Source organism: Brienomyrus brachyistius, chromosome 7 (assembly GCF_023856365.1).
Source record: "Brienomyrus brachyistius isolate T26 chromosome 7, BBRACH_0.4, whole genome shotgun sequence".
NCBI lineage: Eukaryota > Metazoa > Chordata > Actinopteri > Osteoglossiformes > Mormyridae > Brienomyrus > Brienomyrus brachyistius.
Window position 1 is genome coordinate 17839269 of NC_064539.1, and position 18569 is coordinate 17857837.

At 43.0% G+C, this 18569-nt stretch overlaps 1 protein-coding gene across 3 annotated transcripts; it reads right to left on the reverse strand.

Moving 5' to 3' along the window:
* Positions 1-469: 469 nt before the first annotated feature.
* LOC125745892 (ADAMTS-like protein 2) lies at positions 470-17859 on the reverse strand. 3 transcript variants are annotated; one of them, XM_049019150.1, is made up of 19 exons: positions 16280-17859; positions 13954-14044; positions 13286-13422; positions 13040-13115; positions 12834-12936; positions 12460-12605; positions 12135-12258; positions 11786-11866; positions 10540-10715; positions 9277-9547; positions 7876-8224; positions 4718-4809; positions 4463-4589; positions 4098-4311; positions 3784-3939; positions 2682-2852; positions 1460-1636; positions 1205-1349; positions 470-1121 (listed from the first exon to the last, which is right to left on the reverse strand). In XM_049019150.1, the coding sequence occupies exons 2-19, from the start codon at positions 14041-14043 to the stop codon at positions 1003-1005; spliced, it is 2754 nt and encodes a 917-aa protein (XP_048875107.1). In that variant the 5' UTR covers position 14044; positions 16280-17859; the 3' UTR covers positions 470-1002. The 3 variants fall into 3 exon arrangements, with proteins under 3 accessions (XP_048875107.1, XP_048875109.1, XP_048875110.1); XM_049019152.1 differs by lacking the exon at positions 16280-17859 and having other exon boundaries at positions 13040-13111; XM_049019153.1 differs by lacking the exons at positions 13954-14044; positions 16280-17859 and having other exon boundaries at positions 13040-13111; positions 13286-13932.
* Between the last annotated feature and the right edge of the window lie 710 nt (positions 17860-18569).

An 18569-nucleotide genomic window follows, 5' to 3' on the forward strand; every position in this document is an offset into this window, starting at 1 on the left:
ATTAACAAGAAGAATATGCATTCCTTATTCAGCCTAATAATATGTGAAATTCTTTGTTCTATAAATGTTTATATGTTATATATGTATATATATACACACATATGATATATATAGATATATATGTATATATATATATATATATATATATATATATATGTATATATATATATATATATATATATATATGTATATATATATATATATATATATATATATATGTATAGTATAATAAGAAAAATGCTATTTAATTTCTAAATAAATATTAAACCCTACTAGACGCTAAGTTATAAACAAATGCATGCTTAGTTCATAAGTGTTACTGAGCATACTTAAGTTCAAAGAAAGTCAAGAAAGAAATCTACTACCAGCACATTTAAACATGTTTGAAGTAAAGAAGTGAGAGCTACAAACATTGGTCTCATAGGATGTTACAGTGTTTTTCCTTTGGAAGTGGCAGGATTTCCTTAGCTAAAGACAGCATTCTGCATTTTATTTTTTGAGAAATGGTAATATGGCAAATATACATAAAAGTGATATAGTTACAGTCGTAGTGTAATATTGCATTTGTCCTATATGGTTTCATTTAGTGGCACATAATTAGTGACTTCAAAGAACTTCACTGCCATTCATCAATCTACAGGCACCTCATAGATGTGTAATACCTTGCATAGATAATTAATGCATCATGTCCTCCATGTGCAAAAGTTCATTGGCAGTATAGTTTATATTAATGTAATGAGAATGGAGTTTTGTACAGCGAAGCACAGCCTACCCTCACCCTCACATCTTGGTTATGCATCTCAGCACATTATGGCTAATGTAAGCGGTTTATGCTAGCAATTAAATTTCACCTTCACTTGAACTTTAAGTGACCAGGACACACAGTGAAGTCATTGCAGCACTGGATGGACGCATCATCGCGGGACCTTGACGCTCCACCGAAAATTGTTCCTTCCTGCCACAATAGCGAGGCAGATTAGTAGGAAGCAGGTCTTTCCAGTGTCAGAAGTATGTGCCCCTGCAGGACAGGCAGCAAGCCTTGCTGTAGTACCAATGGCTGCACAAGTTAACCGTCAAGGCCAGGGAGCAGTTGGTGTCCGGCTGGTCCTTACAATTCTCATCTGGAACAAGGGACACCAAACACCGATCTGTTATTCTCACCCCTTGCAATCAAATTCATTTTTACCCATGAGGCTGGTTGTACCTGGGGGCTGTGTTGGGCAGGGATCCAAGGGGCAAACCTGCTTATTGGTGGGCTTGGTTAGGGGGTCGCACCCCTTGACAGGCTCCCTTCCTTGGTAGCACTTCACGTCTCTTGAGCGAGTGCCAGTGCCGCAGGTCTTGGTGCACTACGGAGAGCAAGAAGAGACTATTGGCAAAAATGCAGTAAAGTGGGTAGGATCATTATCAGACGGCCAATAAAGGAAAACAATGTGAAGTCAGACGTGGCTTATTTGACCTCTGACCATGGTGTGGTGTACCACTTGAAGCATGGCCTCTCAAAGCAGGTGCTCTCGCCGTCCGGTCGCACTTCTGCAGCACATTCGCTGTCCTCATGGACTTGAAAGAGGCCGGCAGTGATCCCAGCACACAGGATCATTCTTCGCCTGATACCGCGGCCACATGTCGTGTTACACTTTGAGAGAAAGAGTTTGCCCTGACTATGAATACTCTTTCCTAGTGATAGACAAGATGACATCTCAGTCACAACCATCTGCCAATGTTATTATCTGAATTCCTGGAGAGACGGAGAAGACAGTTTGTCCTTCCAGTTAAGTAAATTGCAACGCAAATATTTCCAGTGTCACTGAATAAATTAATCACAACGTAATAATTTAATTCTATCATTTAATTAAAGACCAGGCCAAAGTGTAACATGGACAGAAGGAAAGCCTCAGACATTTCCAACTTTCAGCTGGTAAACTCCTAGCCTTTATACCAAAGAGTATCTTAGCGATAATGTAACAAGGCTAGGTAACATCGTTCCATAATACAGTAAAATCTCGTTATATCGGACTTGCTTATAACGGAATATCGTCTGCAACGGATGAGGCCAGCTGGTTCCGGCCTTGTGCCTTGAAGAACATGTAGAAAAAGCATCAGATATGGCGGACTCGCATATAATGGAATTTTTCTTATAACGGACAAACAATTTGGTCCCCAGGGCCAAATTAGCTGTAGCTTTATTCGCACGCAGTCTCCGCCTTCAAGGTGCATGCTTGCTGGTGATATCCAGCAGAGCCGGGATAGTCGGGATCATTAATAGTCACGCATCTGATCAGGTGAAGCTGGATTACTACATGTACAATATAATAATCTATACCACAAGTGTGTCTGCTGGGGTGTGGCATTAGTAAATGTTGTCCTGTAGTTGTGTTCTGGGCATCCAACAACTCTGGATATAACGGACTGTTTTGCCAGGCCCCTTGAAGTACGTTATGACGGGATTTTACTGTAGTTAAGGTTACCATATATGTGCCTAAGCTAATGATGGACAAAATGACTCTGAGGCATTATTTGTGCCCTTTTTTTAAACAGAGAGCACCATCTAGTGGGGCCCAAAAATACTGCCAATGGTTCATGTAGCATCTTTTTTCCCATTGCTACCCTTTCCCCATCGTAGAACCCTTTTCGCAGCCTGATCCCTTTTCCACCCTCCTTCTGGCCCTTATTCTCCTCACCATGTCCCAGTCTTGCACTATCCAGTGTGGGGGGCAGTCCTGGCTTCCACAGGGGTGTATGGCCAGGGGGCGATCTTCAGCAGGACACTGAGCATCAGGCACCACATGTCCATCTGAGGCCTTGCAGTAGACGTGCCGGATCATCATGCCCTGTCCACACGAGCCGGAGCACTGGACCGAGAGCATGTCAAGAGGTTAGGCATTCAGCACTGAGCCAGGAGATAAAAGGGCTTAGAGTTATAGCGATGATTGTTTGGTAGTGCTTTACATGAAAGACTTCATGATGCCTTTATAATGCATTCACAGAATATTCAGTGCATCATCATGATGCTTTCATACAACATTCATAATCAGTATGCAACTATATACCTTAACATCCTGACATACCTTAACAGGTTTAAACCTGTTAACAACAAATATTATACAATTATAGATTTATAATGTTTATTATTATCATTCAGTGTCTGTCACTAATGTATATTAAAGTTGTTAAGGTATGATAGGATGTTATGATATACTTATATACTGCTAATGAATGTTCTATGAATGCATTTTGGAGGTGCAGTTAATGTAAAGCATTACCAATTATTTGTACTCTTATTGAAAAATGTACATGCTTTACATTTCAAACGGTGCTGCTGCAAACACTTGCTCTAGTCAGTTACCAAAATACTTCCTTGTTGTTGTGTACTTCAGATTAAAATAAGCTTTACTTAAATAGAAAAGCAAAGCTACATGGTGATTCATTATAATTATATGAAGCATTTGATGGGATTTCCTGCTGACAAATCTGAGTGTCACAGACCTACTGCCCCCGCCCCCATGGTACTCACTGGACCTGGACCCCCCTCCCCAACAGTACTCAGTGGATCTGCACCCCCCAACGTACTCACTGGACCTGGGCCCTCTACTCCCCCATGATACTCACTGGACCGGGACCCTCCACCCCCCATGGTACTCACTGGACCTGGGCACCCCACCCCCCCATGGTACTCACTGGACCTGGACTCCCCACCCCCCCATGGTACTCACTGGACCTGGACTCCCCACTCCCCCATGGTACTCACTGGACCTGAGGCCCCTGCTCCCCCACGATACTCACTGGCCCCCATTCAGATGCAGCCCACTGCCTCTCACAAGACGGGCCGGTGCAGTTTTTGATGGACGGCGGCCGAGTCGATTCGTCACATGTGTTCATTTCATCAGAACATCTGACGTCTCTGGTCACTTGACTCCAGTGGCCACACTTGGCTGTACACTGACAGTGATCCAAGTCTTTGTTTTATCAACCTTCACAGTCCAAAACAAGTGTCCCAAATCCACCCGGCCTGATTATAAAAAAAGACTGCAAGTTTACATGACGGGAAACTGCGTCCGACCCCCCAGGCTGGTATCCCAACCCACTGTTAAACTCACCTCAGACCACTGAGCCACCTCCCACTGGGGCCCACAGGTGGGGTTTTGGCAGGTGCGTCGTTCCACTGGTCGCTCCACATGTGCCAGGTCACAGAGGTCACCGTAGACTGAGCTGTCGAGGCCAGGGGCCAGCATCTTCCAGCAACGGACAAGCCGGAACTGGAACCCCTCACCACAGGTACGGGTGCACTCACTCCAGCTGCTCGCTTCCCACCTATAAAGAGTACCCTCCAGCCAACCATGATATGAAGCTACTGCAACAATGCCAGAAGAAGCAATGGTACAATCTGCTTCAGGCAGGAGATTTGTTCATTCGTCAACTTTCACTAGATCTGAGTAAACTTGCACATTGACGCCAAGCTTACCTGGGCTGACATTCCCTTCCTATGCAGAAATCATGGACGGGTTCTGGACGGGTCAGGTTATCACAGTAGGTATTGTCTACCTCTGCTCCATCATAGCGCACACAGGTGACAAAGGATCTGGCCACACCTGTCGTCCAATCAGAACCAGAGAAGCAAGGCTATCATATATGGAAAATGACTTAAGGATTATCGTTCCGGATTTCAGATCTTTCATTTTGTGCCTGTGTGTGCATGCGGGTGTGAACGATACAGTGCCTATGGAGCAGGACTTGCTGCAGGGCTCCTGAGAGGAGAGCTTCCAGCGGTACATGTCTGCTGTGCTCAGCCCAGAGTTCTTCCGGTGGCTCCTGCCAACACAAAGAGAACCGAATTTCTGCACCAAACCCAATGAGCCCTATAAGCAAGTCAGCGTATGGAATCCGGACACAAGTGTGAGAACTGTGACAGACAACCTGGGGAGTCCCCATGTGGAGACTGATTTGGGGGGGGCAGGACTGGGGGAAGGGTTAGTAATATGGAAGTGTAGCTATGGTACACAGATACGTATATGTTCTTTCTTACGGGGGCTCCAAGGACCCCCAAGATCCCCCACAATTTGATCACCTGGCACCACACCTGTACGTCTACTATATGTAAAGATGCAAGTGACCACAACAAAACAAGTGCATGATATAGAAACAGGCATCCACACCCACATTGCTTTGTAAGCATGGCAGCCCCAGGGAATGACAGAAGCTTGTGACTGTACCAATTCATGCGGCTACATCAGAGCAAAGACGTGGCTAGTGGCTACTAAAGAAATTAGGTTTTTCATCACAACTCCTTTTAAGATTAGATGAAACTTTCAAGTTTGCAAAAAGAACCAGCTTCAATACAGACATACCACAAAATTTATTAAAACATTAGTAATTCAAAAAGTCGCCCATTCACACAAGATGACGTCTTAATCACAACTGTTTGGCTATGTTGTTATTATCTGAAATCCTGGAGAGACAGAGAAGACAGTTTGTCCTTCCAGTTGAGTAAATTGTAACACAAATATTTCCAGTGTCATGGAATAAATAAATCACTTAATTATTTAATTATCTCTTAATTAGAGACCAGACTAAAGTGTGACATGCACAGGACAGTCTCGGGTATATCCAGTTTACAGCTGGTAAACTCCTAGCCTAGCCTAGCCTAGGTAACGCCCAGTAATAGTTAAGGTTGCTATATGTGTGCTAGTGATGGACAAAGTGATACCTCATGAACCATTTGCTGTATTTTCTGACTCCACTAGATGGTGCTCTTGGTTTGCTTTGGGACCTGCTTTGTGCCTATTTTTTGGACAGAGAACCCCATCTAGTGGGGTCAAAAACTACAGCAAATGGTTCAAGTAGCGTCATTTTGTGCACCACTATTATAATAACCTTTAGTTAAAAAAAAAGACAGAAATTCACCAGTCATGATTGGTGTCTCATGCAACCAGTTTCAGAACACACCGGCTACATCTAAAATATATTACTTACATACAAAGTTTATGTGGGATGACAGGAAACACCTACTCTGTAATACCTAGCACACCCATAGCTTGTGACACATATGGGAAGGCATTCCTAAGCTTCTATAGATAGAACTTTATCTCACACCAGCAATCCCAAAATTAGGGGGGAATGCTGTACCAGGTCACCATGCTGTCACATAAAGGAAGTTGTTTTTTACACTAATGGATTCAGTGGTGAACATATGGGTGTCAGAGTTTAATAAACTGCATGAAAAAGCATTACACTTGGCCCTTATTTCCAGAGTAAGGTCTCAGGATTTCAGATGTCTCCCATCTCACATTTCCTCATTAAAAAGTCAGTTATTCAATAAGCTAATTAAGATACTTGATTTTACAGCTAAACTGGTCGCAGCTGTTTTCACAAAACTGATGAGGTTTCAAAGACCAAAATTCAAATGTTTTTTTCCTCTCCTGCAGTCAAATAATAAGCTGCAGATCCAGGCCTGACTTTCAAAAGGACATTAAATCTTCGCTCAGTATAAAAAATATATAAAGGCGAAAATTATTTTTTTTTCTCATCAAATTAGCATGGTATACCAAGATAAGCTGTAGCCATCTAATATATAAATTATATTTCTACTTTTGTAAAGACGCTTCAGTCCTTCCTGCAATTAAAATGAGGCTCTCTTTCCTGTTTATCATCTCCAGACAGTCATACCACTAAAATAGCGTTTGGATGTTATACAGAGACGTGTATATGAATTATAAATATGATGAAATGCAAACCTGTCCTCAGCTTGCCATCTCCAAAGGCTGGGCACTTTCTGAATGTGCCCAGGTTATGAAGTGCTTTTCAAATCTTTGCACAGCTGTCGGGAGACACATGTGCCCCCCCCCCCCCTTACTGTCCCGTTGTCAAAAGCTGGATATCCATCCTGTCCTGTCTATAAGCACGTCCTGATTTTACCGAATTCAATGTGTCCCTGGGTCAAAAAAGGGAGGGGCTAGCATTGCACTTTAACCAATCACAGTCTTCCTCACCACATTAATAAAAAAAAAATGCTTTGTGTTAAGTGGCAAGGTGCACAGATTTCTAAAGTACCCGTTTTACTGTGGATGCCTTTTGTTAAGGGGCATGTCATGGATAAACAAACTAAGCAGGAATATGCAAACCTGCAGAGGCCCTACAGAGCAATGAACTGTAAGGGTGTCTATTTCATGCTGATAACAGTCAAAACAACAACAACAAACGAGGCTCGAACCAGCAACCTTGTGGTGAGACGCACAGAGGCTTAGCCTGCTGAGACGCACACTGCCCCTAAACCTAATGGCTGGAAGCCCTGAGATCCATCCATCCATCCATTTTCCAATCCGCTTATCCTATTGGGTCGCGGGGGGTCCGGAGCCTATCCCAGAAGCAATGGGCACGAGGCTGGGAACAACCCAGGATGGGGGGCCAGCCCATCGCAGGGCACACTCACACACCATTCACTCACACATACACACCTATGGGCAATTTCGCAACTCCAATTAGCCTCAGCATGTTTTTGGACTGTGGGGGGAAACCGGAGTACCCGGAGGAAACCCCACGACGACATGGGGAGAACATGCAAACTCCACACACATGTGACCCAGGCGGAGATTCGAACCCAGGTACCAGAGGTGTGAGGCAACAGTGCTAACCACTGCACCACCATGCCGCCCCAGCCCTGAGATTGAAAATGAAAAAAAATGGACCAATGTGCTGATGTCATACGATGAAGACTGTGATTGGTTAAAGAAGTGAAGCACAAGCACATCCCTTGTTGACCCAGGATCACATCAAACTCTGCAAGATCAGAATGTCCTGTCTGTAATCTCCACATGAGGCAAGACCATAAATGACATGAAGAAGGAGAGAGGTTCAGCAGGACGATATGAGTATTTATACCTTGTGTGGTTGGTTCTGTTATCACTGTGAAAGCTGGGCAGCAGTGTCCCGTTGAGAAGAAGCAGGTGTCCTGTGTCATTATTGTGAATACGCTCTTGCAGTGAGCTATTGTGTCCAAAGGGAGCACCACCATCCAGACTGGTGGCATGTCGTCCTGGCGGTTCCACTTTTGTTGAATGTAACTTCTGTCCTGTAGTGAGCAGCTGATTGGTGGAGAAATTGATGTGAAGCATCCCTGAAGCAATTGACTTCCCCTGAAACATATTCCAGATGAGATTCTCTGAACTTGGCTTGTTGGCCACTGGGTCTTCACCGGCACCCATGTCACCTGAGTGGGTGCTGTTCTTCCCTACAAAGTCACAAGAAAAGAAAAAAAAAAGCAAGTGAATGTAGTATTGAGGAGAAAACAAGGGTTTGAATCCCTTGATGAATGATGTGGTGAATGTGATTATCTTGCACTGAACATCTTATTGGAGTTTTTGATAAACTGATGGTTTAAACATGTGGGGTAGCTGTCCAAACTGATCCAACTCAACACAAGTGTTGAAATCTTTTTTCCATGAAGCAAAAAATCATCATGTGTCCATTCATGAGGAAAATAAACTACTTGAAGAAGTATAATCAAAAGCTTTTTAAAAAATTCTTTCTTAACAATATACAGTTTTCAGTAACAGGGAAGAAACCTCCAACAACTACATTCCAAATTTCGCCTTGGCCTTCCAACACAATACCAGCTATCTGAGTGATGAAGACTTTCCTGTAGCATGTGCAGGTGAGCCTTTGAGAAAGTTCGGAACAGATGTACCTAAAGGTAGCTCCACAAAGGTTATCCTTTTCAGCACAAAGACCTCAGACCTCAGATACAGGACCAGAGGTTCTACTGTTAAGCTACGACCACTCACATCGGAGATCCTCTGATTATGAAAGGACAAAATGCAAGGGCCTTTCAATTTTTCATTTGCGTACTGCTCTTTGTAAGGCTGACCATGAATAAAGAATGGTAAAGTGTGTTCTTTGCACAGAAAGCTTGAAATCTGTCTAGTGAACCATGGTGAAATTATAGTTTTCTCCCAGGCTGCCTAAAAACCTTAAAAACTGCAGCATCCTGCAATGGAGAGTTATATTTTAGGGCAATTGGATTGTCAAGCAGGTTGCAGTGTTAGTCTTAGATGGGATTTCTAATGTCTCTTTCAGAGAGTCTCGGACATTCATCATAAAGGAACTGACGACTTCCTAGAGGGATAAGCTTAAATACTGCCCATATAAATTAACCAGGTTAAGGGGATGAAGTCATCGCACAAGTAATGTGTTTAGAGATTGAGTGTGTATTGAGACGTGGAAGAAGAAGGGATGTGCAATTGTTGTGATGTTATCAAGATGTGATGTCATGAGGCATGTCACCTGGTTTGTGAGGCGGGGTCAAGAGCTCTTGCTTGGAGTGGATAACCGCTGTCCCCTCGTATACTTCATTAGTCACCTGGCCCTTCAGCTCTCCCACTTGCTCTGCCCTGGGCTCCTGCCCCACAACTTGCTTCTGGTCAGTTTCAGAAAGACCCTTATGCGTTACAGGTCCAACGTTGGCCAGTGGACCTTCCATTAGCAGGGCAGGAGGGATTTGCCACTCTGTGTATTCATAGGTGATATAGGGGCTTCCACCATTCTGGTTCCACACCTAGAAGCAGAGATGGGTTATTCAGCTTAATCTAAGTCTACACTAAGATTTTGTTTCAACCAACCAGTTGAATGCTCTTTGACTATGACTCTTAGTACTCAACAGATTGGTTGAAACAAAAACTTGGTCTGGATTTTTACTCTCTGGACCTGAATCGCCCATCCCTGCCTAGACTACCTTTCAAAAGTTTGGGGTTACTTTGACCTTTTTTTCATCCATTAAAATAACAATAGATTGATCAGATATACTGTGTAGACATTGGTAATGCTGTAAATTACTATTACAAGTGGAAACGGCATATCTACATGGGTGTACAGAGGTCTATTATCAGTAACGGTTAGTCCTATGTTCCAGCGGAATGTTGTGTATTCTGTGTATAATGGAGTGGCCAGCACAGTCACCAGATCTCAACTCTACTGAGCTCTTCTGGGAGCAGCTGGACAGAATGGAAGTGCCCATCAAGCCAATCCAAGTTGTTTGAGATGCTTCCGGAAGCACGGGGTGAAATCTCATCAGATTACCTCAACAAACTGACATCTAGAGTGGCTAAGGTCTACAAGGCTGTAATCACTGCTTGAAGATTCTGATGAAAGCAATGTCTGAAGAATGCAAAAATTACTTTAATTTCAAAAATGATTATTTTTAACTTTGTTAATGACTATTTTCTATTTATTTAGCCATATTTCCTATTCAAACTCATTTTATGTATGTTTTCATGGAAAACAAGGACATTTCTAAGTGACCTCAAACTTTTGAATGGTAGTGTAGAAATCATCATAAGTACAAGAGTGAATAAAATTTGGTGTTTTGCAGCATATAGTTTTATATTTACATCATTATTATTTTTTAGACTCTGGAGAAGTACAGCATGGGTCTGTGGTACCTTCACTATACTCATGTTAAATGTAGTGGATGGAATGTGGGTGGACCCACAAACTATCACTGCTTTCCCACAAATCCTGTGACCCTACATTGGTAAAAGGTGACAGTACCAGAACATTGATGGGTTGATTTATGGGCCCCTTCACCACAATGTACTCAATTCCAGTTTCATGCATGTTCATGGGACGTCGGTACTTGAAGATTGTCCCAGCAGCCTGAAAGTTCTGTGGGTTGTCCATCCTGTAGGGCCCATTAAAGAAGAATTTTCCAGCCTGGTCGGTCACAGCTGTACAGCACAGAGACACAGAATCATCCCTGAATCCCTTAGAAAATGACTAGAAATATAAAAAGGATATTGTTGCATTTACCCCGACAGTATCTGTCAGTTCAGCACTTCAGTAGACATCATACTTTGCTTTTAATTTTTTCAGGATTTTTTTTCATTTAATATGATTAATCACTCTTACAGAATCAGTCAATCTTAATGTCAATAAATGAAGTTAAGACTGTTAACTTTGCAGAATTATTGTAGGTCCAACTACTATGGAATTGGAAACACAGACTCGGCACTGTGCCACAGTAACTCAAACTATAGCACCCTTGCCTCACATCTGACTTAAATTAAGTTAAAAACTCCAGAATTCTTCCCATGTTTATTGAAGTCTCACTATTTCCAAACCAAAACCAGAATTTCAAAGACATTTACTTTAGGCAAATCTATGTTGTCCTTGGCTACTGTGCAAAAGAACGTTTCGGTAACACTTTATTTGAGGCAGCACAAATACTTAGCAGTATCTCAGTTACTACTGGAGAATAAATCATGAACAAATCACAAACAAATACACAAACTACTTTATAAAAGAATCTCATGATTCATTAATGATGAACAAACATGAGATCAATATTTCACTTATGCTATTTGTTACTTGCCCCTTCAGTAGCTGACAAAGGTTTACAGAATTAACAGATATAGTAACAAATATAGTAACGATAAGATTCGATAATGACGAACGAACATGAGATCAGTGTCTAACTCAGACTTAGATTGTGGTTCATTTAGGCACAAGTTATAGTTTACTACTACACTACTTGTGCCCCCTCAAGACTGAATTTTTTTCTTTGGTGTATATATACATTTTTTTATTTAGTAAATGCTTTTGCCCAAGTGAACAAGTGAAGAAAGCTTGGAGTCAGAGAGTGGGGTCCACTGCATAGCATGGGGGAGCCCAAAAATGATGTCATCACTCTGCTGGACCAGCTGAGCACAAACTCATATCCTCAGCAAACTGAGCTACACTCGTGTTCACTCCCGACATGCATCCCTTGCAAGAACAACAAAAAACAGGAGCCACCCACCCAAAATATCTGCGGACTTCCTTCTCTCAATGACCTGGATGTCCCAAGAACCCTGTGGGATCTGAGTGATGAAGGCATAGCCTGAGGGGAAAAGCACAGATGCAACTTTACCTTTGAGTCTCATGGTGAATGTCTCATATCTCTTTACTACTAACAAGACCTTGTAACCAGTGCCAGTCAACTAATAAGATGACATAGGTGGCTGTCAAAGGCGCCATCTGCTGGGGGGGTTGTGTGGTGTTGAGGGGGTTGCAGGCAGTTAAGCTTGACTAGAACTCCACAGGAGCTTCAAGTGGCACTGCTTACAATTATAGAAGATTGAGGCAGTGCTGAATATGACTCAAGTTACCTGCACTGGAAGCATTCTGGTGGAAGCTTCCAGTAACTCTCCTGCAGCGGCTCCCATCACCCTGACAGACCCCACATTTATCAAGCGTGTGGGATGAAAAGAGAACCCCATCACAGCCGACTGGCTGCAACGAGACAACGTGAGACTCAATCCTCGTCTGTACCCATGGGTGCACCTGTGGTGATTCCCATTAGCAACGACGATTTCATAACCAAACAATGAAGCCCTAATCCTAAAGATACATGAATGCAGGCATCAGATTTCTTATTTCCTAAAGAGGAAACGTAGAGCAGCCAGATTTCAAAGCCACGAATGACACGCTAACCTCACACTTGCCGTTGACACAGATTCCTCGGTAATCTCTGTATTTGCACGATGTTCCATCACGGGCAGGAACCATGAGCTGCCTCTGACCGTCGAGGGTGGAGCAGTGAAGGTCACATGGGTTGCTGGAGATGTGGACATAATCTTCTGCAAGGCAGCACAGGCCAAAACAAAAGAGGCTGGGTATATTTCATGTACATACAGGATTTCTGGTGGACAGTGTTTCTGCAAATCCTTCATCTACAACATGCACCATCTGGAAACTCTGAACATCGGGGAAGAAATTGCCCCCTGTTGCCCCACATCCACCCCAATGTCGGACCCCGTGTTTTTTGAGTTTGGTGGGGTAGGTTCTGGTTCCAGCCTTCCGATTACCAGAATAGAGGGGCTTCCAGCGGAACCTCCTTCCATCGTAGATTTGTGAGTTGAAGGACCAGCACTGCTCCTCTCGAAAACTTCGCCGAGAGGAAGGACACTCCTGCAATACACAGGCGTTAGTATTTTATCCCACACTGAATAGTGAGTTCAGAAACAATGTGGTTTTTCTTTGACAAATGCTTGGCTGCTACTTCTGAATTTACCTTTGTGTTGCACAGGAGATATTGCCTTGCGTTGCCAGTGCAGGTCATATTGCATTTTTCCATAGCAACTTTCTTCCTTTCAATGAACACATGGAAAACCGTGCTGAGCCGTGGTCTTCCGCAGATTCCGAACGTTTAATAACATATATCTGTTGCACGGTTTGGCACGTAGATTCAGTATAACACAGGTCTAGGATGTTGAAGTACACAACTTTAAATAATGTTGCTCTTGGTCACATGACTGACCTCTGCTTTAAGCAATGCCTTTCCTGCGACGTGATCCCTCCTCCACAGGTGCGTGTACAGGCTGTCCATTTAGACCACTCCCCCCACCAATACGCAGTCACCATGGATTCCTCCACACTGTTGGAAGCCACGCCCCCCTTCCGGAATGTGAAAAGCTAGTTTACTTTACCGTCAGGTATAAAACATGGTAATGGATGCATATATGCGCTTACCTGACTTTTTGATCGAAAAATCCTCTTAGCGCCAAAAGTTAAAGAGTGACATACAAGTTTTATATGGGCTATAAGTCAACATTATACTGTAGTGATAAAAATAAGCAATTACTCCGCTCGTCGTACAGGGTTGCCGGAAGGCCTGCACATCCCGGAATCACAGGGTACACACATCTGCACCTTAAGGGTACTTTAGAGACACAAGTTCACAAAAGTGCATGTCTTTCGACTGTGGCAGGAGACCAGAGTACCCAGAAGAAATCTGGAAACTTCACACACACACACACACACACACACACACACACAAAGCGCAGAGCCAGGATACAAACCCTCGCAGCCGGAGGTGTGAGGCTGCAGTGCGGCCTCCTAGGACCACCGCACCGCCCTGATAAAAATAGACCCTATAATAGCGAAAGTGTTACAAAGGTTGTCTGGCTATACGACTCTGCCTCATACCTGTTTACTTGCATTGAGGTTCCCACAGAGTGAGAGAGTTAAGACGCCCAGCACCACCAGGCTGGTCCCCCCCTGTAGCCAGAACCTCATCCTTGGGAAAGCAAAGAAGACAGATGAGTGATTCAGTCGCTGCTCTTCTGTGTTCAGTCTTCAGTGCTTTGCTCCACATCATGTTTTATCGTCACAGTTGACAAGGGGACAGGTGCATGAAGGGACAACAGGACAAAAAACAGGGCAAATAAAGGACAAAACAGCAGTGTAGTAAAATACGAGACAACGCAAGACAAATTACAGTGCAATACACAATCAGAAAAAAGTACTATTTTGTACCTTTTGAAGGTACAATTATTACTTGTCATTCGGGTTGTACAGTCAAGAGGCTGCCAATTTGAAAGCTTAGCTGCAGACTATGCTTAATATTTAAATAATCCTCTTAGCTGGGAAAATTATTCCATCAATAAACAAAGTGTTTTGTTTCATTTTAATAAAAACATCGGTCATATCAATCTGTAGCAGCTGGCATTATGAACACATCCACCCTAGTACATTATCTGTAATGCTTACATGGCTTCACTGTATATCTACATGCCTATGGAAAATGTATACCTTATATTACATTCTGTTATGCGTTGGGTCCAGTTGTGTACAAGCATGCCTTAGTTCTGCATGTTATGTTAAAAGAAAAGAGAAAATCTGGATTATCCGGATCGCTACTCCTGGATCTGTTCTGGTTCTCGGGGGCTGCTGGCAGGTGTCTTAATCTACGCTCCGTGCCTGAACACTGGGGTGTATCATGCTCCCACACAGCTGAAACGCAGCCAGCATGCAGGCTGAGTCTCCCACGGAGCAAACGCAGGCTCCACCGCACAGATTTCCCCCACCGACCTCATGCAGTGCTGTCCATATCAAAGGTCGCACCCCCTTATTGCCCTTCCAAGGCCCTGAGCCTGGAAACCTGGAGAGGTTGGTCTAGCCTTCTGAAGTGGGTTACATAAACCCCCTTATTTTCACAGCAAGGAGATCGGTATTTTCCAGTGTTGTGTTTATCATAGTTTGCATCAGTCAAAATGAGCATTTTTAACATTAGCATGTATTCAGTCAATTTCAAGATTATTATGAGTGCATAACTTCATGAGACAAAAATCCATTCGTCTAACTGTATATTTGACATATATCATACTTTACAGCTGTTGGACAGATTATTATTTAAAAATATATATTGGCAGTTATATTACAAATGTATTTTTAGCTGCGGAAATGGGTTTGAATTACTGTATGTATACTTAGAATACAATTTGCTCTGTAGTCATTCAAAAATATTTTCTTTATCAGTGCATGAATCATCATGTTTATATGAGATGGTCATTTAGCTGTGAGGACAACTTGACATTCTATCAAGGAATCATTGAAGGCCAATGGCCAAGGATGTTTAATTAGCTCAATTTTAGCTGAAAATTTTAATAACAAACTAAAATGCTTGTCCATATCATGCAGAACAACAACTTTTCACTGTCTGCATAACACAACTGCCTGGCAATTTACACAACTGTTTAGTAACAGTGCACTATATAGCAATACTTTGGTTGTTTTTTGTATTCCTTGCTTCCAAAATATGTTATATGCTGGAAAAAAAAATCATTATGTTTGCTGACTTTTATTCCACAGCCTTATTGTTTAACTTTTATTGAGTTAACGATTGTTTAAATTATAAAGTATGCATTACAATAAGCTTAACATAGCTATTTTGACAGTTACGTTAAATATTCATTTGTGGACGAATAGATGAAAAACTTGCAAAGAAATGCAAAGAAAACTATAAAAATATATATGTTTTTGCTTCTTAAAAGGAATGATAAGCATTACATTAGTCGATTATTACTTTATTGTTCAACATTTAAACTACAGCAACTGGTTCCACGTACTTAATTTAGACAGATGCGGTATTTAGTTAAATTACAAAATATAGTAATGACTGCAATGCTTCTTAAAATCAGTTCTCCACAGTGTTTTGCCAAATCTGATTCGAATCACTTGATTAAAATCTGCATTTTCCTTGGGTTGACTGGGCCAGGATGGGAAACCCCCACTTAGACAGCAGAGTTCTCACCACGGCACTTTATTGGTTCATAACTCCTGAATCCAGACCCCTAAACTCCAGTCCATGTCTTAGCACAAGCCACATGCTGGAGAAAGTCAACTTGTCTGCCTGAGATGACTGTTGTTGTTGTGTCTGAGTTTTTTAGTTTTGCTCTGGGACAAGCAACCCAGCTAGCTGACATGACAGCACGCCGGATAAACGACACGATGGAAATCTCCCTCTACTTACCTGACTGCGGTCCTGGAGCATCGGGGTCAATCGGCGTCCAGGGTTCAGGGCCGACGTGCTCCGCTCGGCGGTAAGGTGTGTGCCTGCATCCCCTCCCTTCCCCAGGCCCCCAAATCACAGCAGGAGGAGATCGGCAGGAGGTGACGGGGGAGGAGAGGCTGTGGAAACGCAGGGCTGCTGCCGCTGTGCAGTCGTCAGCCTCGCAGCCAGGCTGGCGGCTCCCAGTCAGACGGATAGGGAGGGAGTCGTTTCCCAGCAAGCAGCCGCCCCTCCACCCCTACCCTTTTCTCCCCAAGCGCACAGAGACAAGCACAAAAAAATGCACACAATGGAAAATGGCCAGTTCCCTTGAAGCCTGCCGGTGCCCTGCTCTCCCTCCCCCACCAAGCTCTACCCCGCTGGCATGGATCCCAAAACCATGCCAAGAAGGGTGGCAAGATGGTCCACAGCACGCAGCAGATCTACGGCACAGAGACACTGAGAGTGACGCCGATAATGCAGAGTAACCCAGTAAACAGACAGAAACATGTTCCCCCAAGTAGACACACACACAGGAAGAAAGTGTGGGATCGATGAGCCTCGGTGTGAGAGGTGTGGGGAGCCGACCCAGGGCTCCTGTTTGTTTTTTGTCCACAAGGAATGAACAGGCTACCTAAGAGTCTGTTCCGATCATCAGTTAGTGCTTCTGGTCCTCCTCAATCCCATCCACCCCCCCAAAGCAGAGCAACTAAGAAGCAGCAGACTGTGTCATCAGTTACGCCAGTTGAGTTATGACAATGTTACATAGACAACGTGTTTTCCCCATATTCACTTGGGTTCTTAAACAGGACATGTTTTGTACGAGATCCCCAGATGGTTATCAGATCAAGATGGAAGGCTTCCATTTAACACTGAGGAATGAGAAGAATGATGCAATGGATACAGTCTCTCAAGCCAAGAGTTACATATGCATCTAATTATTTTTTTCTGTCAGTTCTGAGTAGTTTGGTCACTAGTAACCTGTACTGGAGGTGCTGCTATGGAGGAATGATGGACAATGAAGTTGGACATTTTGCCCAAATGAGAAATTTTATCCCTGCAACCCTGAGAATAAGTGGTTGGGAGATGGATGGATGAGTTTTATCTATGTAATTAGCAGTCAGGACCTATGAGAAACACACTGGTAGTTTGGGTGGATCATCAGTGTTTTTGGACTCACTTGCTTTGCATATAGCTGGATTCGCTATCCCAGATTTGGAGGATACTGCTGCCTGGGTTGTACTGAAGCCATTTCAGACTAGGAGGAGAAGCACAGTTAAACACTCAAAGAGTGTGGAATCTGCCACCCTGCAAATTCTCAGGGATAAATATGAGCAGATCTCAGCGACAGCCGCAGCGAGAAGTCCGACTCAAGCGATCAAAGAAACGCCAGTGAGACTGCAAAGTGTTCTTTTCTTTTTTAGTGTTTTGTTCTAGAGGTTCTGACCCAAAATAACATGGTGGGTTTTAACAGCTAGATAACCACCCACTCCGCACAAGTATAAACTTCAAAAAGGGGGGGTTGGGCTTCTCCTCTTCGGGTTTGATGGCAGATTTAAATGTAGTTTCACATACAAACATTGTTGTTTCTCATACAGAGTTATTGTATATTATAAAAATATACTTATATAAGAATAAATTTATATTCATATATGATATATAATGAATATATATTAGGATGTATATAAGAATAGTTGTATAGCCAACTATTCTTAAGCATTAATGAGAATAAACAAATACAGACATTTTTTACTAAAAGCTAGGGAACGGAATTATTAAGAAATGGAGTTAATGATGTTGTTTTTGGAGAAAAGTATTTGAGCTCAAATGAACCGTTGAGGTTAAATGACGGTGCAACGGAAGACACCTGGGCAGTGCGTATGTACTGGACCCCTGACAGAATGACTCTGTGTGCGTTTCAGCTTTTTAGAGTGCCTGGGTGAGTATGTAAGTGTTTGTGTGCGTGTGTAAGCCTATTTAAGAGCCTATCTTCGTGAGAGAGTTTGCGTGCAAATGCTTTTAAGTGAGAATGTGTTTTTGTTACCCGATGGTGTACTCAGCACTGCCCTCTACTGTCAAGCAGGCAGCGATCCTCAGATTGTCAGGCCTACCCTGTGTGAACTACAGTATTATAAGGCCTGTGTATTTGATGTATACATTATTTTGCATTACTTTCTCATTCGTTGTTTTATCTCTACCTTTTACTAACAAAGCGCTACTCTGTGGTACGCATCAGATTTGTTTAAAGGACACAGAGGCTGAACAGAAAAAT

Bases quoted from the DNA above. Each gene is read 5' to 3' on its own strand.
- LOC125745892 (XM_049019150.1), bottom strand. From the start codon at position 14,043: ATGAGGTTCTGGCTACAGGGGGGGACCAGCCTGGTGGTGCTGGGCGTC. The intron at 4,312-4,462 runs GTAAGCTTGGCG...TACTCTTTATAG, and splicing joins GGAAGGGAATGTCAGCCCAG to GTGGGAAGCGAGCAGCTGGA. The intron at 2,853-3,783 runs GTGAGTATCGTG...CTCTCGGTCCAG, and splicing joins CTGCATCTGAATGGGGGCCA to TGCTCCGGCTCGTGTGGACA.